A 23,774-nucleotide genomic window follows, 5' to 3' on the forward strand; every position below is an offset into this window, starting at 1 on the left:
TATAATATATGGCATATGTCAGGAAGAACGCATGTTTCCGCGGTGACGATTGACATCGGAGAAACTCGAATCCCACCAAACTATGATGCGACTTTCAATAAATATCACAATCTTTCGATCACGTTCTTGTAAGCGCCTAAATATTTTCAGAAATATGATGTTGTTTTATTTGCTGATCTCATTGCTTTTGTTACATTGTTATCACTTTTCGCTGCAACCAAGAGAGTAAAGAGTGAAGTTCGTGAAGTTCATTAAAATGATTTTATATTGTGTCATGGAATGTGAAAACAAATATCTAGTTTTAAAAATATGAGTTGGCTTATTTTATTATTTTGTTAAGAGCTATAGTTTTATTACTGTTTTTATTACTGTCTAATACTTAATAAAAAAAGCATTATTTAATAGATTTTCGTGTATTATTTTTTTGCACAGGATGGCAATTCTTACACGGTGTCGACATACCTGGAAGGTATATCTGGACTGCAGCAAGTATTACACATATATATAATGTGTAGCGGCGGTAAATGTAAACTGGAGACGTGTCAGCTCACTTACGTTTTCGATTCAGTTACCTCCCACTTGCACCCACCGACACGGATCCGTATTAGCTGCGATTTTAAGTTTCCGCGGAAACTGTAAAACATGATGTTGAGGTCATCGATATATTGTAAATGTATCTCCTCTCCGTGACGAGATTCCAAAAGAGAGCTCAATCGAATGAAATAACAATCTTATCCATTTGTCATTCCATGTTATCTGTGTCTCTCGTGTCGGTCCTTTTATAAAGCCGGCGTGCATTAATTATCAACGAGCAGAAGTTTGCTCGCTCTCATCGTCAATTGGCAAACAGTTCTGTTTGCAGTTGTTCGTTTGTTGCGTCGTCTCTCATGCTTGTCGGCATCCTTTTTTTCTATTTTATGTACGTGTGCGTGAGCACACATCATGCCGAGAGAACTCTTTTCTCCTCTCTCTGTTTCATTATCTTTTGAGATGATCCTCGACCTTTCTAAGTGATAACATTCCGATTTCCATGAATCAGAGCACTTGTTTCCTCGAGTATATTGATATCTGTTTCTGGTTAAGACGGTGTTGATCAGTATTCAACCTCGGCGATTTTAGAAAGAGACGAGGATCAGTATAGTACGATGCTCGGTGTATCGTGGAAGTATCGAAAATGACGCCGTGTTTTAGTTATTTCTACATCGCTTTCTACCTTATTTATGTACCTGTTTTTTCTTCCGCGGTACGTGGTGGGATTGTTTGCTTGCGAGAGTGACTTTTAGTGATACATGTAGCTATTTTAATTTTATTTTTTTTGTTTTTGTTTAGAAAGTTTAAAATCATATTTTAAATGTGGACTGGGCTGGCTAAAATTCGAATAAAAAGAATTTGGCGTTACCAAAAGTATCAATGTTTATTATATGTATATAATAATGTGTACGAAAAAATGTGAATTTGCAAAATGCAAGAGTTTTATTATTTTTTCCAAGATCGATAAAGCGAGAAAACTTACTTTAATTTCAAATTTATTGTTTGATAAAAATAAAAATATATACTTTATTTCTTTATCGATGTAATAATAATATATATAGTATATATAATAGCGTGCTGTTTTGAGCGCAGAACCTAATGAATTGGGTTAAAAAATATTTGCATTGATTGATCGCCTCTGTTATATAACGACATATCTGAAACGTAATGTAAATTTACCAAGTACCAGATGTGACAATCAGACTGCAGAAATGTGTAATTTATTAGACGGAGACTGAAAATGTGTGTCATCAATATATTTTCTTTTAACTTGAACTTACTACATGTCACATATAATAATATTGAGAATAATAATATTGATATGACCATTTAATTTATTTTTATATTTATCTAAATTATTCTGAGGCACATTTTTCTGTGATGTAAAACATTATAATTTTTTTTGCATACGCACACGATGTACAATAATTAACTATCCTTTTAAATAATATTAATTTGAATATTTTTTAATTAAATTACTAGAACTTTCAAAAGTTATGTTTAAATCTTTTTCTACCGTAAAGTATAACGTAATTTAAAATAAATAATTATATATCCCCGTGCATATCGATATAAACGGAAATAATATAATTATAAACGAAGGTGTGGTATTTAAATCACATATGCTAATTTATACTGAGTGCTCAAATCTTAATTTTTGAAATAAAATACATGTGATTATCAACAAAAATTAAAGAATAAAGCAATTATTCAAGAAATTGTCAAACATAATTTATTGCATTTATTGTAATCAAATAAAAGAAATATATCTATTTATTATTATTAATTTCAAAGTATATAAATATTTTACTTACGCTAATAAAATAAGGAAATTTGACATAAATATTGATTTGTTCTGTATATTAATTTCAACAATAAAAGTTAAGACCATGTTTGATGTTTTTCTATTGATTTCTATTATCATTGCAGATCTATGATCCAAGATTGACAACTACGAAACCGCCAGAGCGTCGTGAATCGGTGCTTCCTTGGCATTCGACTGACAACGAGAAGGAACCGCGTGTTCAAACAACATCTCCTACTTCAAAATGGTATCAATCACAAGACGATATTACACCCAAATCTGGCATAAAGAATTGGAGCCCTTGGCGAAAGGCTTCGGATAGCGAAATTGAACAAAGAACACAAATTGGCATTCCTCAGCAAGTTTCTGAACAAATTTCTGAAAAAATCCCAGAACAACAGCGCAATTTCAAATTCGATAAGTTGGAGCAACAAGAAAGTCTGAAATTTCCTTTTGAATATGGAGATTTGACAGAATCTGATAAAAATTACGGACATTTTAAGGATGAATCAAAATATGGAACTCGCGGTCGGCCTCAAAATGAGATTGATTTTGAGCATAAGCATCCATCGAGAAACGACGAGACCAAAGAAACGCACGAGGATTTGTACGAAGGTGTAGCTATTGACAGCACGGTAATTTTTTTTCTATGTCTCTAAGCAGAATTTTTTTATAATCAAGATTACATAATATAATAATTCCATTCAATATATCTTTATTGACACACATAAGATGGTTTCATATTATATATTATATATGATCTCAAAGTTCTAAATAAAAGAAAAAATTTATATGATCAAATTCTAGAAAAAAACTTGAAAAACATCTGAAAGTTCTTTAAATTTATTTCAATCTTGACTTGGTAACATTTATTAGATGTTTGCATTATATTGATATTGGCTTTGTCTTTTTACATAGAAACCACGAAAGGAAAATTTACTTCTTTCACAAAAATCACAGCACAAAGTGGCTCGATATAATTCTCGATTGGATGTTCAGTGTCCAGATGACAATTCTACAGGGCAATTTGTTTATCCACCAGATTGCAAATTTTTCGTCAATTGTTGGAAGGGTCGTGCATTTCTCCAACCTTGCGCTCCAGGCACTCATTTTAATCCTGATACTCTGGAATGCGATTTTCCGCATAAAGTAAAATGCTACGAAGACAAATCCGTGTATTTCAGGGAGCCAGATTCTGATTTCCAAATTAATCGAAAATTACAAAAATTACAAGTGCGTTTTTTGAAAATGTATCATTATTTATCATAAATCGAAATTTAATTTTGTCTTTCACTCTACTTTATCTATTTATTTGGTATTTGATACAGGAACCAAAATGTCCACCTTATTTGATCGGTTTATTACCACATGATGGAGATTGCACGAAATTTTTACAATGCGCGCACGGTGCAACTTATATTATGAATTGCGGTCCTGGAACGGTTTTCAACCCTGCTATTGGTGTGTGCGATTGGCCGCATAATGTAAAAGGTTGCGAAGGTAGCATTAAGTGATTACTTACTAGAAGAAATAACTCGTTTTTTTTATCGTGTAATAAACATTTTTTATTTAAATCTGTTTTATTATACAGATATTTTTAAATCTGATGAAAAAATTCCACTTACACCTCCAAATGTAAAATCTGAACACGACAAAGCGCAATATATTGAAGTTAAAAAAATTACGTGTCCCGTGGATTTCACCGGACTATTGCCCCATCCGGAGACATGCAAAAAGTTCCTTCAATGTGCAAACGGTGCTACTTATGTGATGGACTGTGGTCCTGGAACAGCTTTTAATCCTATTACAACGGTCTGTGATTGGCCATATAACGTACCCAATTGTAAAACAGAAACAGGTATGATTGTAACAAATAGTGCAAACTGTTAATTTTAGTAATTTAGCATTTTAAAATAAGCCATAATAATAAGAAATTAATTAAGTGCGATATATTTGTACTATTTGTAGATGTATTGGCAAAGCATATCTTGACAAATTCTATATATTACTCTAACGATCAATATTAAATATGAATCAAACGATTATATATGTAAATTATTTTTTACGGAATCTATTATTAATTAATATTTTCTGAAATATTCTAAAAATAATTGTAATAGATATATTTATAAATTTATAATTTTCCGATTTAATAGATAAATCTGATGACAAAGTATACAGGACAGAGGATAGTACTTGGGTTCCATTTGCTGGATTTCGAGGTACTACATCACAGTCAAATCCAAGTCGCTATAATCATACGTCTAGCTTCCGTGGCCATTTTCCTCGATCGGAATATAACACGACAATGAGTCCAACATTGAGATCAACCTGGAGACCATTTGCAACATCTTCAAGCTCACCTTGGATACCAACGTGGACAACAATGGCACCGAGGCCATTTTATAATCGTTCTGAGCACAATGTTAATTATCATAATAGTTACGGCCATGTATATGGAGAAAACCGATATCAAGATTATGGACCATATCGTCCAGAATGGAAACCAAGTAGTGGAAATTTGAGACAATCCTCTGATAGTAATTATGAATTTCAAAATCATTCGGATAGGCAATGGGCGGAAAACCATAGAACTGATCCAAATGCACAACGAATTTATCATTCTGTACGTCCAGAAGGATCGTGGTACAAGCATGGAAATCAAGATCATCGTTATGATCATGGATATTATCCTCCCGGTTATCATCATCATCATCATCATCATCATCATTATCATAATTATGGACCTATGTCAAATCCACCAGTAAATTCAACTTGGAACTTAGATAGTTCTACTGCTACTACTAGCGATCGAAGATACGATCAAGGATACCGAGGATATACTCCAAATGCAGGTGATAGTCATTGGCCTTCTGATCACGACCACCATCACGATTCCGGCCATTACGATCATCATTATTCCGAACATGCTGCATCGAGCGAAACAGATCAAAGATTTCAATCATATCTTCCTCCTAGAGGATACAATGAAGACAGTAATCAGTTTCTAAATAAACATAACGAAACAAAGTTTTTTGGCGTTGCTAAAGGTGATTTGCCAACTACTCAAAGGACCGATCATGATTTGTCCCTAAATAGGCAAGATTATAGTAGGACGAATCCAAGATTTTATCATCCCAGTTTCAATCGTACTTTTCCACCCGCTGGAAATGTTTTGCTAAACAATGGCAATAAATTTGCTGAAAATTGGAATCAGAATGAATCGCGACAAGATAGATTATCTCCTGCTTGGGCAGGACAAGAAAATACCGGTTGGAATCAGCCAAATAGATCTTCTAGTTTTAAACCGAGTACATGGTATAATCAGCAAAATCAACAAGTACAGCCGGAAATTCAGACACGTCCGTGGGATCAAGGTAAATAAAATATTAATTTATATATATTAATAAAATAAATATACTATATATATATATAGTATATTTATTAAAATATAAAGAAGTTTGTAGTAATTAGTATACACAAAGTAAGTTAATAATACAATCTAAAGTACTATGCTGTTGCCAAATTTATTGACAAATATTTGCACGTTGCATGAATTAACTTTGTGAATTGTGTGTACACAAGTTTTATTATATCAACATGATATCATTGAAACAATGCAAGTATATACCATGTCTATGGTATATACATGTAAATAACGGTGCTTCTTAGCAGTTATGATGCATGAAATATAATGAGATATGCATGGAAATTATGTTGCATGATGTATTCTATAAATTAATAGTAAAAAATTGAAAATGTATACAGTAAGATAAGTAAATAAATAAATTATATGTTTAAATATAATAAAATATTTACATCGGAGAGATGATGGTCAATCTATGGTGCACGCGCCAAAAGTGGCGCGATTATTATATTGTGTGAACTTCGATGATAATAATAAAAGAAGTAAACCTACTCATGCAAAAGTATTAATCAAAAACCAATCTGTAGAAAAAAATCTATAACAGGAATTTACGTAGCTTATTGTCAGATAAAGAGTATTTTTGACATAAAATTTCTTGTATACCTAGATATGAATGAGAAAGTTTAATGTTTCGTAGGTATGGCTAGTCAAGACGATAAACTACGACGGCAATTCGGAAATAATATATATCAGCAAAGCACGGTTGATAGAAAGACGGATGCAAAAATGGCAGAGTGGGCGTCAAAAACAAATGTTTTGTTAAATTTAAAGAATCAAGTAAACTTAGGTTCGTAGGTGAATTTATGATCTTTAAATTATATATTTGTTTATTTACTTGAGAGTAAATACATACCACAAATGCAAATTTCTATATAGATGATATATAAAAAATATTCAAATAGTTTATATATTATTCTCATAAAATATTATAAGAGTTACGTTCATAACGTTTTATAATTTGTCGCAGAATCTGAGAATACAACTCAATATCCGAGAACAAACTTTTATCCAAATGGAATATATATTAATGCAAATGGCTTGAAAGGTCATTACATCACGAAAGAAATTGAGGATAATCAAGGACATTCGAAGAGCCAGCAATCACATAGTACTCAAAAACCTATGAATTGGAATGATACTTTTAATAGTATATCTTACTTATTACTTTATTAATATATATCTTATTTGATCGTCACAATTTATTCTTTCATGAAGCTTAATATTAATTTACATTACTTGCTGATTTTTCTCTTAATAACGATCAATTATCTTTAACTTATTATTACTATATTAGTTATTAATTTGAGTTTAAAAATTTTCTATATATATTATAAAATCTCTCTCTCTCTCTCTCTCTCTCTCTCTTTCTCTCTCATTTAAATTTTGATTATTTTGACAGAAACTGGCAGTTTGGTAGTTACTTATCATTAATATAATATGCATTAGAGATCGTTATGTACTAATTATCTGCTAGAAATTGTATTATTATTTTATTGATTGTGTGCGCTTAGGCTTAAGCTTAATAATTTAGTCAAAAGTGACGATAATTGTACACTTGAATTTCACAGCAATTTACATCTAAACATTTAGCTAAAGCTGTTTCTTCTTTAACAGATAAAAATAATTATACACCGTTTTTTACGACGCTGATGACGACAACAGAAAAAATCCCAAACAAACAACCCGAGTTGTCAAGAAGAGGACGGGAGTTTGGAAACACTATGACAGAAAAAGAGTTGCCTAGTTCTGATAACATAAGCGATTCCAACTTATCTAGTGATTTAATTGAACGTGAAGATAATCATTGGAACGGTAGCGATACGGAGATAAGTAATGAAGATTTGAGACCTCCGAGTATTATAGAACCCGAAATAAATGATTACGACATAGATGTATTGGATGACAAAAATGTTTGGAAGCCTAGGCTGGTTTTCGAAAATAAGACTGAGACGACGACGATTTCATCTGTCGTTATGAGAATCGGTCCGAAAAATACCGATCTCGAACTTTTTAATATCGAAACAGCTCCGTTTCAAGAAAGTAAGTTGATGATTTAATTTGATACAAATTTATATGTTTTTATCTATGCAATAAGTGTTCGCGTGCGCGCGTAAAAAATAAATAATATAGGTAAGTTATTCTTCAATGATTTTTTTTTATAGCTTTCTCGTAATTGCTTTCTTGTGCATTATTATGCTGCTTAAAGTATCATGCAATAATAAAATAAACTTTTTAGTTTAAATTAAGCTTTTGCAAGGGATCTGACGAGGTATTATCATTTTTTGTCGCATAGAATAGTATTGCAGTGTTAGATTTATGAACCTAGAATTAAAATCAATAATAAACCGACTTAAATTTTTTTATTTACAAATTATTATTTATTGAATGTTTCAAATTACTTATAATACGTATTTCATACTAAATATTCTTATTTTATACAATAATTTTATATAGATATGCAATATTAAAAAATTTAAATACAACTATCCTATTTTTACTATTATATACTATTTATACATTATATTATTATATTTATATATTATACATTACATTTATTTATACACAAGTTGGTTAGCTATAAACTTAGATTTATTCCTTTGCATGTATTTCTTTCTTATGCTTTTGCATGACTTTAATTAACTTTGTGGAAACATTAATATGTAAAACTATAATCGTGTAAATATATGTCAAATATATACATGGCACCAACAACATAACAATATAAATTATTATATATCACATTGTTTAAATAAAATAATAGCCAAATAAAATAAGTAAAACAAATAATTTATTTAATTTTATTCTAGAAGAACCTCCATTCCCAATTTATTACGTGCACCCAGTACATCCATTGATTCATTCGGAAAAGTCTGTTCGATTAACGCCTATATCTGGTCAGGTGAGAACATTTATGTAAAGATAAATTGAAAAAATTTAATCTTAATTATAATAAAAAGTAATATTTTATTTAATATATTATTAATAGACTATTCGTTTGAGAGGCGGTTCTGGACCTAATAATGGTTATGTTGAGGTGCAAGGTGTGCTACCCGGTTGGGGCATTGTATGCGATTCCAGAAATAGTTGGACTTTAAAGGAAGCTCATATTTTATGTAGACAACTCGGGTATATCAGGTATAATAATGAAAAATTATTATTGCTTAAAAATTGTGTTGGAATTGTTTTGTAAAGTATTTATATTATTATACTTACACATTTTAGCTATGCACATGTGTGTAGATATTTTTAATATCATAAAACGACTGTAAAAACAATTAACGATACAATATCTGTATATATATATTTTTTAATGGATTTCTTACTTAAATATGTATATATAATTATTTTTTTATATCATACTAATTTTTCTGATAATTCAACTTTATTTATTAAATATCCGTATAATAACGGAAAACCCAATAACGGGAAAATGTATTATTGTACGGATTATTTTGTTTATTATAGAGGCGCAGAAATGGCTTGGCAAGGCAGAAACAATCGCAATGAGATGCCAACTTGGATTGCTGCAAACACTGTAACATGCTTCGGCAATGAAACCAGATTTCAGTCGTGCAAGTAAGACATAAAGTTATCAAAGATTTAAAAATATTCCTTTTATTAAATAAAGATGATCAGGTAATAAAAATCTGGATTTCTTATACACACATAATAATAATAATACTATAGTATAAAATGTTGGTAATTATTACTTTTTCCTTTTTTTTCGTCTCTTAAGTTTTTAGCCATCTTTTGTTCAAAATGTTTTTTATACGAAGCAAATTGTAGCAAAAATCATTACGCTAAAATGTACCGTGAATGATGATAATTTAGATTCACACATAATCAAGAGTGTCGCGTGGATAGAGATGCGATTGGTGTGCGATGTACTCCCAATCGAATCGCGCATTGTCACAAGGATGAAGTACCTTATAATGGACAGTGCTATCATTTAGCTGGTTCAGATAACGGATTTAATCATGCTGAAGCATTGGAACACTGCAAACGAAGGAATGCACGCCTCATCGACATCACTAGCCAGGCGGAAAATAACTTCATTTCGGAGTGGTTGTTGCAATCGTATCCGGAAGTTAGCTCGATTATGACTTCCGGCTTCGGTTTCGCCAGCATGAGTCGCACCTTGTGGCTCTGGGCGGAGTCTGCTCATGCCAAATTCAAGTATGATTCTCAGAATATTATAGCTTCTATTTAATTTGTTTAATATTTTCTGTTATTGTTAATTTTTAGATATATCTTTGCATCTTTAGCTATGTAATAAGATAAATTACTGATCTGCTTTTCTCTTTCTATCAAGCCAATTATAACTTCTTTGAGTTAACGCGCATTTATTTGTTCCTGATTGTTAAAAGTAAATTAATTCAAAAGAATTATTTTCTCATATCTTTGAATTTTTCGTTAAATATTTTGTTAGATTTACAAAATGGTGGCCTGGCTGGATGAACGATACGGAACAACCACCATGGGTGGGTTCTCGTCCTCTTTGCATCGTGATGAAACGAAAATTTTCGTGTCACGAGCGACCCGAATCGACCTGCGACACAGATTATTTCTTCTGGGACACTGAAGATTGCGCAACTACTTCGAAAGGGCATTCTTTTATTTGCAAGAGACCTTATGATGATATTGGTATTATTAAAGAATTATTGAATAAATATAATGTATACATATAACATAATATATTACTTATTCATATTTGCCTGCCTAGGTTGCGTTTACGGAAAAGGAAATCAATACACTGGCAAAGCCAATGTAACACTATCAGGAAATGAATGTCTTCCGTGGGCCGATGAAAGAATCGCACATCACTTACGTATAAATGTAGGTACTTTTCTATGTATATGTGTATTATATGTATATCTAAAAAAATATGCTGTTGATTAAATCAAAGTCCAACTTAATTTCTATCATCGTAGGTTATTAATAAAGAAATTCGAGATCGACTGGAAACGCATAACTATTGCAGAAATCCTAATCCGATAAAGGAATCGAGGCCGTGGTGCTTCACAGAAACTGGAAAGCGTGAATATTGCGATATTCCTGCCTGTGGAAATATTGGTATATATTTGATATGATTTTGTTTTACTAACCGAAACTTTTTAGTTGAATTATGAAGAAAGTGATGACATTTGGCAAAATAAAGATTGTAATATACATTATGTTTACGATTAATTATTTTCTTTTTTAGATTCCAAACGGTCTATGTTGACTGGCCAATGCAAATCTAAACATTTTGAATGTACTCCAGGAGAGTGCATTCCCTCTCCATGGGTTTGCGATGGAGAGGAGGTGAGATATAAACGTTTATACAATATACGCAAAATTCGACATAAAGCAGATCGATATAGCATGTAACAGATGCCAATTATTTACGAAAATTTAAAGACGAGAAACGTTTTATTTGCAAATTTTTAATTTGTAGAATATACATATATGTATATGTATATCTTAAGTTAATAGAAATATTTGTAATAAATATATGTGTGCGTGTGAGGTTGTAAGCTAAAATATAATTTGTAATTCTTTATTTTTCTATTTTAAAGCGCATGTATGTGTGTGTATTGACAAAACGAATTATAACTTGAAGTGGCTACCAAAATTCTATGTTTTTAAAAAATCTTAGTTCTTTAATAAATTAATTATTGTGTTTATCGTTTATTTTACTCAAGTAACGACATTAGCAATACAGAGTAGATAACATAATTATTATAAAGTTTAATGTAATGTTATTTATTAGGATTGTACAAACGGAGCTGACGAAAGAAAATGTATAATGGATTTGAATCTCTTTGAAAAATCTGCAAAACATAAACTTGAGGGCTACGATATGGAGAAATGGTTGAACACACCTTTAAAAACCTGTGCTTTAAGATGCAAAGAAGCTGATTTTACTTGTCGCTCATTTAACCATAAGTTCGTTGAAAATTTTTTATTTATTTTTATTTATTAAACTAAACGACAATATAACGACAATAAAATTGTCGTTGAGAGTTATAGAATAGGTCCACTGAGATCTACATCGATTATGGAGATTAATTATTATCTTTGTGTATGATGTACAATTAATAAAGTTACAAATACATCTGTACGTTCTGTTTTAGATCGGATGGCAACGTGTGTTTATTGAGTAACAGTAACATCGGGTTGACTGGTGCACTCAAACCAGACAAAGAATTCGATTATTACGAACTGAAGGAGAGAAGCGTGAACTGTGATGGCATGTATATTTGCGATAATCGCAAGTGTATAAATCAAACAAAAGTTTGCGATGGTAAAAACGACTGCAATGATCGCAGCGATGAGAGTATCTGCACGGCTGAAAATTTTGATTACGGTATCCGCTTAGCTGGCGCAAATAATAGTTATGAGGGTCGAATAGAAGTCAAAAGTAAGTACATATACTGTAAGAATATATAAAAAAAGGTGGACAAGTAAATAAAGTAGATAAAAATATATAATGTAGTATGTTTTAGAGTAATACAACAAGGTTTTTATTATTTTTATTGATTCTCTATTATTTTATTCTCTTTCTCTTTTCTTTCTATGTTTTGTAATTTTAATCAATGTTTACATTGTTAAACAGTTCTAGGACATTGGGGACAGGTATGCGACGACGGCTTTGGTATAATCAATGCTGATGTTATTTGCAAAGAGCTTGGTTTCGATCTTGGAGCTTTAGAAGTTAGGCCGGGTGGATTTTATGGAAATCTCGATCCACCAACGAGATTTATGGTAGATCAGTTGAAGTGTCGCGGAAACGAGACCACACTACGGGAATGCGATTTTAACGGGTAAAAAGATTGAGATGTTATTTTTTATTTCTTTTAACATAATATTTTTTCTAACACTCGATCGCTACGTTGCTTAAAATAACGATTCTACTAGAACTGGTAGAGCAAAATAAAGTATTTATATTTCGGTTTATAGATGGGGAGTTCATAATTGTCAACCGGAAGAGGCTGTTGGAGTCATCTGCAAGACCGCGGTCAACACTTGTCAGGAGGGTTACTGGAAATGCGACAATAGTCCAACTTGCATACCGACTCCTTTTATTTGCGACGAGGTGGTCGATTGTCCAGATCATTCCGATGAGAATCCGGAACATTGCGATGTAAGAGAGTTGAGAGAAAAGTAAAAATAGATAGACTTGTTTATTTTTATACGATTTCGGTTTTAGGCACCGTTTGAGTTGCGCTTGGTGAATGGCAGCAATCCTATGCAAGGAAGGGTAGAAGTGCGTCATCATGGCGTGTGGGGTACCGTGTGCGATGATGATTTTACAAATGCTACGGCAATAGTCATTTGCAGATCTTTGGGATACGGTGGTATTGCAACAGCTAAGAAAAATGGTTTCTTTGGGCCTGGCCAAGGACCAATATGGCTCGATGAAGTATTACATTTGTAGCTTACATTTAATTTTTTATTTCTTGCAAAAAGAGATTTGTTACTTGAACAATCTTTGTTGTAAAAGATCTTTTAATTTACATTTGAGTTATATTTATATTTGAGATTTTCCTTCGTTTAATTTTTTAATTCTTATTTATCTTACTTTATTTAATATTTCTATATAAATATATATACCTTATATTTAATTAATATATCTTCAATTTCCTAATTATTTAGCTGTTTTTAATCGATATTTTATTAATATTCTAAAATAATTTTTTTAATTTTTGCAAAATAGGTTTTCTGTCATGGAAACGAATCGCAATTATATCGATGCGAACATAATCATTGGGGTCAACATAATTGCGATCATAACGAGGACGCAGGTGTAATTTGTTCACCTGGAGATGTTAACAATGCCCAAGTAAATAAAACAAATCTTCATTCATTTTATCACAATTTTTGAGACTAAATGTTATCATCTGTTAGGCTGTGCATTTGAGATACGTTCTACAATAATATTAGAACTTGATACATTTATATACAGAAAAGTATGTGTAAAATGCTTAACTTTTCAACTCACAAATGGGGCGAGGTACTCTTCCTATAAAATGATTTTTTTTTATAATTATGTAAAAAAGTTCTGTTTTATAAATTTTTCAAATTAATATCTTGATAAATCGTTAGATTATATTATCGGACCCACTTCCAACGATCTTAACCTTGACATGTGTTGTAAACGACGTGTTCCTAAGTAACGTACAAAAGATTTTAACTTTTAACCGTCGGTCGTTGTTTATTAAAAAGTTGTTAACAAAAGAACTGAAATGAAATGTATGTACGTAATTTTTGAACAACGTATATATAAGAATAGTGAGCTTGTATGACTTTCTGTAGGATTTACCAATATTTGTTACTTACACTAGAAGCTTTCATCTCTTTATTGTTGCCAGTCTTTATGTTACTCTTGTCGTCGCATTGCTTTAGGAATAATAATTTATAGTGATTGCTAGCGTGCATATCATAATTTAAAAAGTGAGGAATTCAATCATTTTAATCAGAGAATTTTGTAGATCCAATAACTGTCAACTGATGTGCATTTACAAAATATTGTGCGTTTATAGCGGAACATGCGAGATGGAATACTTCGTTGTGGAACCAAAGAAGAACATTGTGACTGTATGCATAGCAGCTAGAATTTGTGTTTAAACGTCTTTATAATTACTCTGAAAGAATTGATCAATTATTTACAATAATTATATATCCACTAACAAACTATATAATTAATAAAAGATAATAAATAGATTACTATTAAATTGTCCAGTAAATAAACATTATTTAAGTACTTATTCATTATACGCCACTTCCAATTTTCTTCTATTTGAACGTACAACGATTATTCTTAACATAAAATAGTTTCACATGGGTTTACAATTTCGACGCAAAAAGTAAGATCCCGCATCGGGATTTTGATTCGAATAACGAGGTCTATGTATAATTGTACATTTCCACTCCACATGAGTATGCAATTTCCACATGATTGAAATCTCCTTGGAACTTTCATGTGTATACAAATGTTTATAAAAGTTGGGGCACTGTTGCACCAGCATATTCTTAAATGCGAAAATCAAATCAAGTCAAAAAAGTCTTATACTACTTTTTTCTCCGACAAATCTCCGCTCCACTTGGGACTCTTGGGAGTTTATGTTCTGCAAATAATCTTGGAAGTCTAAAGATTAATTGTTTAAAAAATATACGGTAAAATATGACTTGACATAAGTCGTAATAATTATATTATTGATAACAATCTCAAAATAGACAAAGCTTTATAATATGCACATGTGTATGCATGATTTGTTTGTTTATTTCCCGATATTCCTTCTTATTAAGCAGTCATACTGGATAAACAGCCAAGAACATCCGGAACAAAGCATTAACGAGCTACTTCCGTCAAATTGTGGTCAGCGCGCCAAAGATTTCGATGACGATGGAGACTTAATATTTCAAAAAGTAGTGCATGGCTCCATTGCACCAAAAGGCACTTATCCCTGGCAGGTAAATCATTTTTACTGCAAAGAAAATGTTAGATTAATTTTTTTGCGATAATTAATGAAGAATTGTTGCCATCTATAAGTTATTTTATATTTAATGTTAAAATAAATATTGCGATCAGATGCGTAGCGAGATATTAGTGATACAAAGAGATTGTTAAATAATATTTAGGCCAGCATTCGAGTTCGAGGGCACAGTCGATCAAATCATTGGTGTGGTGCTGTTATTATATCACCTCTACACGTGTTAACAGCGGCACATTGTTTAGAAGGTTACAACAAAGGCACCTATTTTGTACGTGCGGGAGATTATAACACGGATGTAAGTAAATCAAGTAAATATAGTTATATATCATCACGAAATTCCCAAAAATATTTACATGCATATATTCGTTAAACAATTCAGACATTGCACTTTTATTTATATTGTGTTTGACGTTATCAGATAGACGAAGGAACGGAAGTGGAAGCCAATATCGAGGATTATTACGTGCACGAAGACTTTCGTAAAGGTCACAGGATGAACAATGATATTGCTTTGGTTCTACTTAAAGGCCTGGGCATTCCGCTTGGCAAAGATATCATGCCAATTTGCTTACCGTCTGAAAATACTGAATATTCACCGGGATTGAATTGCACGATCAGCGGATTCGGCAGTATTGAAACAGGCAAGACGAGTAAGTGAAATATTGGAGAGAATTACTTTAAACTGAATCTCGTAGGATCCACACACTTCAGATTTTTTTGCAGCGCAATCAAAGGATTTACGATATGGCTGGGTGCCCTTGTTAGATCAGTCAGTTTGCCGAGCTAGTTATGTTTATGGTGAAGGTGCCATAAGCGACGGAATGATGTGCGCTGGATTTCTTGATGAGGGTATCGACACATGTGATGGCGATTCTGGAGGCCCTTTAGCCTGCTACCATAATGGTAATGTTGAAATATAATCAATAAATTAATCATAATGAAAAATCATATTATGTACGACGGGCCACGTACAACAATAAATTTTTTAAATATAATATAGATTGCAGTCAGAATTGTAAAAATATATTTATATATAAGATGGGCAAGTAATAGTAAAATTCAGAAAATATTATAAAAATTTTTGTATCTGGAAAGAATATAATTCTTTATAATTTTTTACTCGAGAATTAAAGTTTGCAAATTCTATTTTAAAAAAGAAAATATTATATTCTGAATTAAATTAATATTTTTATTTGTGACAGCACTGTTAAAATTTGTATTCTCTTTTATATTAGGAGCTTTCAGTTTATACGGGATAACTAGTTGGGGTCAACATTGCGGCAAAGCGAACAGACCTGGAGTTTACGTCCGCGTAGCGTATTATCGTCGTTGGATCGATCAAAAAATTAGGGAATCGCTAATAGGTAGATAAAATGTCGAAATTAAAGAATTTTCGATCACACATGAATGTTCGTGCATCTTATTATTTTTCTTACAAATGGCAAAATCAAATTTAAAAAAAATTGGTTTTAAATTGATAACTGGACCGATGTGTATATTAACGATAATTCTAAATGATAATATTTTATCGTTGCCTGTAAATAAAATACTTATTTTGACATAATATATCCATTCTGTCCATTCTTTTGTTTATAATTTATCTTGGCATTTACGCGTGTAGCGTACTTCGTAAATATCTGTCATAAAATATAGAAATAACAATAAAATAGTCCAAGTAATTCTGTTAATTTCCAGTTTATTTCGTAAGACATCTTCGTTTCCTACAGTAATTGTAATTGTTGATTTTCTGTGACTTTTACATGATTGAGCCTATTTTATGTACAATAGTCCCAATATATTTAATCCGAGGTGACTCAGTCCAAGGTGACAATTCAACGGATGGCATTTATAAAAATTGAATGGAAGATATATTGCGAAAAGAAGGCTATGTTTTCAATGTAAACTTATATAGCTGTCTATAGTGAATAACATTACGCTATTTAATAATTGATTTATCATCAGAGTAGATCAGACAAAAACTAAAATTGTTCGCTTATTAAATTATTTCTTACAACATTGATTTTCTTAAAAGGCATATGAATATAAAACCAATGAGAACATTATAATTAGTATATAAAATATCACGATATCAAGAAACAATATATCGATTTTTTATATAAAGTTTGGAAAGATTATCTTATACTTTAGCACGAAGATTGTACCGAAAGTCATGATCGCTAATTTGCAAAAATCTAAGAATTTACAAGCAGAGAAGACATATACATATTAAACAGTTCTACGAATATTTCTCTATTCTTTTGCAAAATCTCTAGCTAGATTAATATGTTTTGCCAAAATTCTTACAAAAAATTTAAGGATACCTTATAGCGATAAAAGTTCGTTTCAGCTTTTTGCTTAAAATGTCGTATTGTATTTTTGATACTAACAACATTTATGCTAGAAGATTTATATGCATCAATAATCATCATTTTCGGTGCAATCTTTGTAGAACTGAAAGTCCAACTTTCATATTTAGCGTATGTCATATCAATTTATGTTATAGCGTATATCATATCGATTTTTGTTGTGTTTACAAACGTTTGCGAATAAAAAGAAGTTTATAAATTATTAGGTACATATGATTGTTATAATTTTTTCTTGGCAAGAAATTAATGATCTTAAATAACAATCTTGTAAATAAGATTTGCCGTTTAAAATTTGCCGTAATACCATTTTTCAGTGCGTATGCAGAAAAAAAATAATTAGAGATATATTAAATACATCAATTGTGTTTGCTATGAGATAATGAACAAAAGGTGAATTGTTCATAGAATTCTAAAAGGAGATATCCTACCTGCCGTATGTTGCAATTACGACTTTATATCACTTAAGACTTAAGGGAATGTCGATCAAAAATATGCGCGCTTAATATGGAAATTAATATTAAATCTAACTTGTGAATTCACTTAATTTAGGCATAAAATGGCCCGAATCTGTGTCGCTGGGAAATATGTCATAACGATTTATCATAATAATATACCTAATAATAAAATTATAAAACGTTATAATAAATATAAAATATGTTTTCCAAAAAATATTTGGATAATAACATAATAGTTTCTTTAGCACATTACGCAATAGAGAAAAGATTATAGAAGATTGTGTACAGCGCACTTGTGCAATGGGCATTTTGACAGAATTGGAAGTTTCGAGAGAATTTGTATAAATAATTTTTATAAATAATTTAAATTATAAAAAAATGTTAAATTGGTTCGTCCTTTTAATGACACAAATTCAGGTCAAACTAACGATCTAATGACTAGATATTAAGCAAAAGTTATCGTTTCCCCATAAATTGAGAATGAACGTACATGTATACTTTAAGGTGACATTAGGCAATTTTGGATTGACCAATTCGCAATTATGATCGTTGATATTAATCATAAATCTCGACGCGAAACAGATACGTTTTCGCTTTCGCTGCGTTGACTCCTAAATTCGGTTACGACCTATAGTTTAAATCTAAGTAACGTACAGATACGCATATAATTGTATATACACACATGATCATCTTTTTATGTACAGTATCGTTAACTACAGAATGTCATCAATGTCGTCGAACGCGAGGAGAAAAGTAGTGATAAAAGATTATAGCAGATCGAAATAGTGATAATAAATACAGCATTAACAATCGGAAAATGTTTTGCTTGATTATAGAAACAGTTCTGTATCGTTGTGTCACATCGTATGTTCACATCGACATTCTTGGCGAATATACTGCGAACATATTGTGTCTGTTACAAAAATCGTACAAAATAGCGTGATAGAAAATTCATCGAGGATATGACGCTATTTAAGAGACGAAAAATGAATGGGGCTGAATTCGAGTATATTAACAAAGATTGAAAGGATAGGAATTTATGAACACGAATGACGATCATAGAATTGCGATATAACGCTATAAATATTGACAATGTAACACGCACGCCGCTTAAGATGGTACAGTATACTTAGTCTTACCGTTAATAATTGATTTACGATAACGCGCATGTGTAATCGTCGAGTTGGTATACTTATAGAAAATTGCCACGAGCTTGCAGCGCAACTAGATCTCGTTTGAATATTCGTGAATTATTAATAATTGAATTATTAATAACTGAATAATATTGGACGAAGACAGTCAAATATTTATAAAATGGCAAGTAAACAGTGACGGATTTTACGGATTGGTCACTTGTAAATTTGTAAAAATGTTAAAAAAGATGGTGTGTTAATAACAACAAGTTTTCGGCGCATGTTCGCGTATTACTTTTTTCATCTAAATCTATATTATCATATTAATATACATTATCTATAAAAAGTTTTAAAAACATTTCTTGATGAAAAGCGTAAGTTTAAGTTTGCAAGGGCATATGCAAGGGCATTCAATAATAAAAAGGACTCAATAAGTCAAGTTATTGATAATAAATACATATATAAAAGGTATATAATAAAAACATTGATTGGGGAAAACGTATATGGATAAAATGGATAATTGCACTTCATGAATAACTCGTGGTATGAGTTAATTAATTATCTTAATAATATATCGAGATAAGTATTCTTTACGATGATCTGATTTGCGCAGAGCTCGTATAATTTGTCATTTCGATCAATAAATGATACTTTCTTTGTTACGCGATCTGTCTGTACACTTTGTCCTAACAATAAGTGCATTTCGTATCTGCTTGTCATTTTCTACTTCATGTGCCGCAAGAGAAAAACGCAATTAAAATACGAATTTCGTAAGAATATACGTGACTTGAAAAAGAGCAATATAAAAAAGAAAATTAAAATTATCTTGAGCTGCGCGATAATGTACATTTGCATGAAAAATGCAACGGAAAGTATTCTTGTCAATGAGAGAACGACTGACTATTTTTATTAGTATTGATTATTTTATTGATCTTGAGAATAAATGAGAGCGGATATGGAATTCTTATTAAAGAGACCAAATAGGAATAAAAAAAAAAAAAAAAATTTGAAGATCTTATTTCGTCACGTGTTATCGCTGCGAAAAATCGTGAAATGAGATCGTGGTTTGGAATACATTCCGATTTGCATGCAATTTTTCTCTCAGGCTGCGAAGTCTTGACTCAGTGAATGAAATTCGAAACAGTCCGTTTTGTTTCTCTTGTTCGATCGTGTCATCGCAATTTCCCGGTATTTCGTCATGCCATAGGCAATGTTTACGTACCCAGGAGAAACGAACTCTTGGTCCCTATATAACTGTTCGGAAACACATGTTTTCTTTTTTCGAATTTATCTGAGCAAATATTTGTCTAAACATAAAAATATAAAATAAACATAAAAAGAAATGAAACTTATTATGGCATATTATAGCAGAACCGTAATCTCTGTCGATTAGTATAAAGATCATTAAAAATTATGAATTTATATAATTATGAATATTACGGGTTAATGAGAGAAATATATGATCTCGCGACAAACAGCGACGCACGGGTTAAGAACACATCTGTGACATTCAATATTCCATTATTTTATCTGATAATATTTCATAGTTTATGAATTTTGCATTCAATACATTTCCGCTATATTTGATCAAAGGCACGGCATGCTACATGTACATTTATTAATCACGTTAATTAATGCCGAACCCAATTCGTTCTGCGAAAAGCCAACTTTGTCAATTTTTGACAATAATAATTTTATTTTTGTGGCATTCAGATGTACTTTGAGACATCCGTGACCATATTTCATGGCTAAATTTATAATATTAGTAATTTATGAATTAAATTGTATTAATAAATGCTGAGGGAAAGTAAACGCCCATTTTCGTAAATCTGCGTAATATATACCTACGTATAGCACGTTATAATCCGCAAGAATAATTTATGACCACAATATGTTAAGTGTTTTCAGCATGTTTCTTATTTGCAGCCAAATTTTATGAAAAAGCATACGAGATTATTGCAATCTTTACTTCAATCGTTATATCGTGCGTAGCTCCATATATTTGGACAATTTTTCACAGATTATACTCACGTGCGTCACAGGAAAAACGAAAAAAGCGATTATTGTTTACTTTATGGAATTAATATATCAAATACATGAAACTTGAGTTTCACGGTTGAGCCGTGTCATTTTGCCAAAATTTTCGACTTTTTTTATTTTCCTCGCCTCGATTGACCATCTTCGCGATTAATTCTCCATCCTCTTAAGTACGTGCACGACGATCCTTACGATATATCTTTCGAACTTATCGCGCAGGCTTACTCTACAGGAACGACCCTATTTCTCACATCTAGGAGTCTGTCAGCGTATATCAAAAGGACTATGTACAAAAAGTTGAACGCGCCGATCGCATCTCTTTCGAGCGGATCCGAGAATTTCCGGGTCATATCCGGAATTGTTCGGAAATATAAAGAGAGTCGTGATTCGGTTTCCACTCGAGAGAAAAGATATCGGCGAGTTAAAGGCTTAGGAACTATACTTACGGCTACGCGACATTGTCGAGCGAATTTCATAGTCGTCCTTAACTCTATATATATTTATGCGCCATATTAACTATATATGAAGACTTTTGGTCATTAAGATGATCGAAGTTTCAAATTCGATGTTTTCAATCCTTGAATATTCATCTTAATCGATCGATCAGTACAATCTCATTTATTGACAATTAGCATTTTAATATTGATTATCATCTAGATGCTATCAATTGATTAGCATATCTTGTTGACTGTAAATTTTTAATAAAATTAATCACGGTTGTACTGCATAAACAATGTTTTTTCATCGATAATACGTTTCAGTAATCCGACATTTCCAAACGAAATAGGTTGACTATTAACTCTTCGTGTGCAACGTCGGGTCATCCGTGCCCTGGCGAAAGTGACTGTCCTGTATGTCAAGTGTCTGTTTATATAAATATATTGTTTAAACAAATGAAAAAATCGGCAATATAGCGATTGATCCTTAAAGTAGGATAGTTAATAAGGTAACATGAATTTTTTCAGATTTTTTTGAACACTTTAAAGTATTTTTTAGGCGTCGGAAATGAGTGACCCGACGTTGCACGTTACAGGTGCCGAAAAAGACGTTGCACGCAAAGGGTTAAAATCAGCATCAAGAGTGTAATATTTTCCAATTAACTTTCTTTCTTTCTCTTTCTCCTTTTTCTTTTCTCTTTCTCAAATATGACACATAATAAAAAGAACGTAATAGAAAAGTTAATGATCGATTAGATAATATTCTTGATAATGCCAAATTGTCGTTGAGAGTTGTTTTTGACGATACATAAATTCGCAAGACAGAAGTACCTAATTTCACGTAAGTTGCCCCAGTAATACTTTAGTCCGCTGTTGCTTCCTCACTTATTCTTCATTTTCTTCTCATTATCTTTGCGCATAAACTAGCTACGATTACGAATATATTAATATTTATAATTGTATCTTCCTATATATTTAATCATATCAATATCGTTCCCATTCAGCATGTTTCGGCATAGCTCGCTTTCACTGGGCATTCATCTCAGACCTTTAACATATAATTGTAGAAAAATCATTATTTCTTGCTCATATTATACGTGTGCGAGTTTTTTTAAATTGTTTTGCAATTAAATATATATGTTATGAATATATAACTGTTATATAATTTCTGTAGATTTATTCTCTCTTACATGGTAATATAATTCTATTAAATTAACTTATTGTGTGATTAAATACCATTTGTATAAAATATCATTGTTTTAAGTTCTGGAATTATACATTGTATTAAGGAGGTATTCTTGTCTAGAGTGCTGTTTTGGAGGTGATTTTTTGATAGAATAAATTTAAAATTGTTCAAGTTTTTTTTCTAAAATTTTTACACATATTTATTGTTGCTTTAAAAACATGATAAATTTTGTAGAAAAAATTCAACATGTAATTTTGTACGCTCGGGCACAATGGCGCGTGGAAAAAACCCCTGATTGGTAACCAGTGTTGCGGACGTTGTATGTATGTAAAAAAAGCAAACATATTCTTAATCTGTATGAGTGTTGTAAGGGTTGGTAGCAGATTCGGCCAGAAAAAATTTTTTTTACAAAATAGCGACATGCTAAATGTTGATTGTCGATTTTTCCTACGTTTTTTCCCCTTCAGCAAGTTATAAAAAAAGAAAAAAGAATTATTTTGACCCAATTCTGCTACCAACCCTCATACAGATTAAGAATGTTTTTTTTTTTTCAGATACATACAACGTCTGCAACACTGGTTGCCAATCAGGGGTTTTTCCGCGCACCATTGTGCCCGAGCGTGCAAAACCACACGTTAAAATTTTTTTCTACAAAATTTATACATATTTTTGAAGCAACAATAAATATGTGTAAAAAATTTCAGAAAGAAAACTCGACCCAATTTGAAATTCATTTTATCTTAAAAAATCACCTCCAAAACAGCACTCTGGACAAGAATACTCCCTTAAAACAAGCTCTTGATGTACATATTGATGTTGTCTAGAGAAAGTCGATAAAATTTTATTACATTAGGTTAGACAGCGGAAATTTAATTTTACTAAAATAGATTATAACAAAATTTTGCTGACTAATAGTTTC

At 31.4% G+C, this 23,774-nt stretch overlaps 2 protein-coding genes across 13 annotated transcripts in view; one reads left to right on the forward strand and one right to left on the reverse strand.

The window, feature by feature from the left end:
• Positions 1 to 677: 677 nt before the first annotated feature.
• On the forward strand, positions 678 to 17,809 carry LOC139810363 (uncharacterized). 11 transcript variants are annotated; one of them, XM_071773835.1, is made up of 28 exons: positions 678 to 1,243; positions 2,461 to 2,970; positions 3,254 to 3,568; positions 3,664 to 3,835; positions 3,927 to 4,193; positions 4,492 to 5,712; positions 6,400 to 6,549; positions 6,730 to 6,909; positions 7,377 to 7,802; positions 8,570 to 8,661; positions 8,749 to 8,897; positions 9,228 to 9,338; positions 9,594 to 9,938; positions 10,192 to 10,406; positions 10,486 to 10,598; positions 10,694 to 10,835; positions 10,966 to 11,066; positions 11,515 to 11,690; positions 11,879 to 12,165; positions 12,361 to 12,568; positions 12,705 to 12,888; positions 12,955 to 13,167; positions 13,462 to 13,587; positions 15,054 to 15,218; positions 15,387 to 15,536; positions 15,660 to 15,891; positions 15,953 to 16,144; positions 16,477 to 17,809. In XM_071773835.1, exons 1-28 carry the CDS (start codon positions 1,175 to 1,177, stop codon positions 16,611 to 16,613), a joined length of 6,648 nt encoding a protein of 2,215 aa, XP_071629936.1. In that variant the 5' UTR covers positions 678 to 1,174; the 3' UTR covers positions 16,614 to 17,809. The 11 variants fall into 11 exon arrangements, with proteins under 11 accessions (XP_071629936.1, XP_071629937.1, XP_071629941.1 ...); XM_071773836.1 differs by having other exon boundaries at positions 15,057 to 15,218; XM_071773840.1 differs by having other exon boundaries at positions 6,730 to 6,870.
• Positions 16,921 to 23,774, reverse strand: part of LOC139810364 (uncharacterized) — a 293,594-nt gene continuing 286,740 nt past the window's right edge. For both annotated transcript variants that reach the window (XM_071773847.1, XM_071773848.1), the window contains one exon: positions 16,921 to 22,717. In XM_071773847.1, the coding sequence (XP_071629948.1) occupies positions 22,696 to 22,717 (22 nt within the window). In that variant the 3' untranslated portion in view covers positions 16,921 to 22,695. The remainder of the gene's footprint in view (positions 22,718 to 23,774) is intronic.

The sequence above is a fragment of the Temnothorax longispinosus genome, chromosome 3 (genome assembly GCF_030848805.1).
Source record: "Temnothorax longispinosus isolate EJ_2023e chromosome 3, Tlon_JGU_v1, whole genome shotgun sequence".
Lineage (NCBI taxonomy): Eukaryota > Metazoa > Arthropoda > Insecta > Hymenoptera > Formicidae > Temnothorax > Temnothorax longispinosus.

Bases quoted from the DNA above. Each gene is read 5' to 3' on its own strand.
- LOC139810363 (XM_071773835.1), top strand. From the start codon at position 1,175: ATGACGCCGTGTTTTAGTTATTTCTACATCGCTTTCTACCTTATTTAT. The intron at 7,803-8,569 runs GTAAGTTGATGA...ATTTTATTCTAG, and splicing joins AACAGCTCCGTTTCAAGAAA to AAGAACCTCCATTCCCAATT. The intron at 12,889-12,954 runs GTAAGAGAGTTG...TTTCGGTTTTAG, and splicing joins AGAATCCGGAACATTGCGAT to GCACCGTTTGAGTTGCGCTT.